The sequence below is a fragment of the Arachis hypogaea genome, chromosome 14 (assembly GCF_003086295.3).
Source record: "Arachis hypogaea cultivar Tifrunner chromosome 14, arahy.Tifrunner.gnm2.J5K5, whole genome shotgun sequence".
Lineage (NCBI taxonomy): Eukaryota > Viridiplantae > Streptophyta > Magnoliopsida > Fabales > Fabaceae > Arachis > Arachis hypogaea.
In genome coordinates, this window is record NC_092049.1 from 137,271,035 (window position 1) to 137,275,392 (window position 4,358).

The 4,358-nt window shown below is 25.6% G+C and overlaps 1 protein-coding gene across 1 annotated transcript; it reads right to left on the reverse strand.

Moving 5' to 3' along the window:
- Positions 1 to 266: 266 nt before the first annotated feature.
- Positions 267 to 1,469, reverse strand: LOC112744483 (transcription factor PRE6). Its single transcript, XM_025794133.2, has 2 exons — positions 1,150 to 1,469; positions 267 to 642 (listed from the first exon to the last, which is right to left on the reverse strand). The coding sequence occupies exons 1-2, from the start codon at positions 1,276 to 1,278 to the stop codon at positions 487 to 489; spliced, it is 285 nt and encodes a 94-aa protein (XP_025649918.1). The 5' UTR covers positions 1,279 to 1,469; the 3' UTR covers positions 267 to 486.
- Positions 1,470 to 4,358: the final 2,889 nt, after the last annotated feature.

Below are 4,358 nucleotides of genomic sequence, written 5' to 3' on the forward strand. Positions count from 1 at the left end.
TCTAAACATAACATTTATTTTAAATTATAAATTCTAAATCTTATAAAAAAATAAAAATTAAGAACATAATTTTACAATAAAAAATTAATTTTCTAAATCTAATAAAATATAAGAGGAGGATGAAGAAATATTGTTGACCAAAGTCATATAAATATATATATATGATGTGTCTTACAATTCTGACATGAAACATCTAGATAGGTGAAGTCATGGAAGTACAAATCAGAACTATAAGCTAGAAACCTTAAATAAAATTGAACAACCGCTACCAATAAAAGAGGCATGATGATGATATAGCTTTCTTTAGTACAAAGTACTTAATGTTCATTCAAGAACCCTATTTAACAAAGTGCCCTACCTGCCATATGGAAGGTACACACCCCCCCTCAAACTACTATACTTCACTCTCTACCAAATAATTTCAAGTACACCACTCATATATATATATATATCTCCTTCAATAAGCAGAAAATTATTATTAATTAATTAGTTGCTAAGTAGGCTCCTAATGATGGCAGCTTCAGCACTATCAGCATCAATTGTGGATAACAACTGACCCAAACGCTCGCTTAAATCATCAACCTCTCTGTGTAAGTTTTTTATGTAATTGCAAGTCTCTTGCAGCACCTTAGAAGCCGATACCTAAAAAGAAATTGAATATATATATATATAATTACTCAATCAGTCACTATATTTATTATACGTAACATGGTTTTCTATATATTATAAATTTAGAATTGAATTTATTATAGCGGTCAATGCAAAGGGTTTGAATTGAAGTGTATGGAAGAGATGGATGTGCATAGAATTTGGAATTGTTTGGAGCTTAGTCCATAATATACGGGTCAGTATCTGACTATCCCTTATTATAATACATGTGCTGCACGAACCATCTATCATGCCACTATTCTACAATATTTTCCTTCATATATTCACTTTATTTTATTTTTTTATTCTTTTAGTTTCAACTTTCAGGCATCTTCACCATTAATTTATATGTCTATGTTTAGTTTAATAATAAGTGTGATATTTACTTCAAAATGTTTGAACTAATAATAAGAATATTATTAATTTTGAAATGGTTTATTTTAAAAATTTAAATTAATAAAAAAAAAATATATGAATAATTATATTTTTAACAGAATGTACCTTGTCGGAGCGCCTATTGCGAATCTCTGGAACAAGTTGGCGCAACTTGGAAACAAGCTGGATGATTTGATCGTCGGAGATCCTTGTAGAGTGAGATCGCTGCCTTGATGATCTGCTTCCGCTAGACATGTTTGATTATGGTGTGTGTAATAATGGTTTTGTTTCTAAGATGTGTATATAAATTAAAGCTCTACTTAGCTATATACTTCACTACTTTGCTTAATTGAAGTTCTAATAGCTCAGCTTAGCTTATATTAGTTTCCACAGTTTTGAAAGAAGAAGTAAGATAGCTATGTAAGTATGAAAGAATAGAAGAGAAAATGATAAGTGGAATATATATAGAGAGAGGGAAGGAACACATCAAGAGGGTGAAGGGGGTAAGAGAGAAAGAGAGAGAGAGAATAATCGAGATGAGAAATGTTTACATTTTCTTATTAGAGTATAAAAAAATAAATATAACCATTTATTTTTATTTATAAATAATTAAAAGTTATATAAAGAAACTAGTAATTATATGTTTATTTTTAAAATATATAATTGGATATAAACCATTTTAAAAAATTTGTGATAATTTTTTGAGATTTTTCGTTTGTTTGCTGTTTTCTTTATGCTCGCTTTTGAGTAATTAATTTTTCAAAAATTAGTGATAATTTAGAATAATAAATATAAAAAATTGTTTTTTAGTTTTTTTTTGGTGACTCAAATTGTTTTTTAGTTAATTACTATTAGTTAATTTTTTATTATAAATATTTTTTAAAAGATTTATAGTTAAAATTTAAAATTTAATATTTAAGATTTAAAATTTATAATAAAAAATATTTTTAAAAAATTTTATTAATATTAACTAAAAAAATTAGCTCTAAAGTTGAACTGTTTTGATCATAATTATCATGTTATTTTCAAGAATAATATTAAATAATTAATTTTTTTAGTCAACATCAATTATTTTTTTAAAATTATTTAAATTATCTTAAATTTTAAATCTTAAACCATAAATCGTTGTTAACTCTAAATATGTTAGTAAGTTTTAATAAATAACAACATTAATCATATTTATTTGATTAATTCTAAGAATAAATATGATATTAAAGTATAAAATAGTTTTAGTTAGGTAGATTTTAATAAAAATATTTTTTTATAATAATTTTTTTTGTTATGATAATAAAAAAGTAATCCAAGGACAAAATTTATCTCATATTAGATTGTACTTATTTAAAAGAGTTTAAAAATTTTATTCATAAATAAAGTAAAAATGTCTACAAATTCAACTACTAATATTATTCTTAAAAAAAATTTAAAAAAATAAAATTAACAAATACTTTAATTTAATCACAAAATATATATTATTATTAATGAGTAATTATTATGTTTTGAGAATAAGTAAAATTATTATTACTCATTGATTTCATTATTTTTAATATTAAAAATAATTAAATTTTAAATTTAGTTCATTATAAAATTTTTATAACAAAAATTACTATATATATTTTTATTTAAAAAATAAAAAAAATATTTTATATATTTTTATACAGAATAAATACCATTTTTTATTATAAAAACGATTTAGACACTGATAAATTTATCTACCAAAAATTTAAAACTAACCTTATAATCATAAAAAATAAATTCCAATCAATAAAACTATCCAATTTTTAAAAAATTATTCAAAATTCTCAAGTTGCCCTAACCTAATCTAAATTTCCAATTCTAACCCACTTCCAATTTCTTGTTTTACACTGTTAGAGGGAAAAAAAATCCTCAGCATCTCTTTCTCTTTCACTTGTCTCCTTTTCCTTCGTCATCCCTCATCCATCACCAACCAAACATAAATCATTTTCTCCTGGTTGATTGCCGCCCAGGAGACAGAGAGGTAGCGACTACCGGAGTCGACAAAGCCTTGGATGTTGAAGAGGCGGTGAAGAAAATGAGGAATATATGGTGCTTGTGGAGGTGAAACAATATTAGACCTGGAGGTTCACATTGATTGATTGGTAATCAGTGATGGAGGAAAAGAAGACAAGCTAAAGAAAAAAGAGTAATGCCGACGATTTTTTTCCCCATTAAAGTGGGATTTTTTTTTTCTAACAGGATAAAGCAATAAATTGAAAATTTAGATTAGGTTAAGATAGTTTAGGAATTTTGTATAATATTTGAAGATTTAGATTATTTTATCAATTCAATTTATTTTTTATAGATATAATATCAATTTTAACTTTTTATAGGTAGATTTATTAAATTTTTATATAAAAAATATTTTTTTGTTAGTATAACGAACACACAAACGATAAAGCCAATGAGTAATAGCTCAAATGACATAGTCTCCCCATACTCAATTAAGAGGTTGCGACTTCAAATCTCCTATCTTTGGTAAAAAAAAAAACACAAAAACGATAAAATCTCAAATGCAATTAACTTTATATGAAATTAATAACTAAAAACTATTAAATGAGTTTTCAACTATCAATTTCACATAAAATTAATTAATTACACCTAAATTTTCAATTTTCACCCACACAGATACATGTACTAATTAACTAACTAAAAATTAATTTCTGTAACAAAAACATTAATCTTGATTCTTCATCACTATACTAATTAATACCAAATAAACCATAAATGTGGCTTCAACACCACCCCTATCCATCCTCGTCCCCCACAACCACCAGCTACAACCACAACCACAACCACAATCACAGTCACAATTGCTAGCATTTGCAATGCCATCATCATGACATCTTTGCCGCGCCACCACCACAACCAACATTGTGACCACCGCCTCACCCATTGTGCCATATTTTCATGACATTAACGCTACACTGCCACACCACATACACCATTATTATTCCCATTATCACCGCCATTGTTGATAATATCAGGTACAAGTTATATAGTATTATATCTATATACCAAGTAATGTGACGTAATATTACCATGGATAAGCTTATTAGGTATAAATAAAAAAAAAATATATATATATGAAGCTTGTTTTGAAGAATTAAGAAGTGAATCGGAATCAAAAATTAAGAAATTTCTCTTATTCTTTGGTAGGAGTTCAAAACCGACTATTTTTGGAAACTTTACTGCTTAATTAGTTAGTTTTTAGTAAATAAAAGTTTCTTTTTCATTCCAAATAAAGAGAATAATTTTGATGCAATAAGAATGTTTTAGAATTTTACACAGTTACATTAGTTCTTCTATATGACCATTCA

What these genes read in the sequence shown, in the direction of transcription:
- LOC112744483 (XM_025794133.2), bottom strand. Translation starts at nt 1,278, where the DNA reads ATGTCTAGCGGAAGCAGATCATCAAGGCAGCGATCTCACTCTACAAGG. An exon ending in GCAATAGGCGCTCCGACAAG is followed by an intron (nt 643 to 1,149) that starts GTACATTCTGTT and finishes ATTTCTTTTTAG; the next exon opens with GTATCGGCTTCTAAGGTGCT.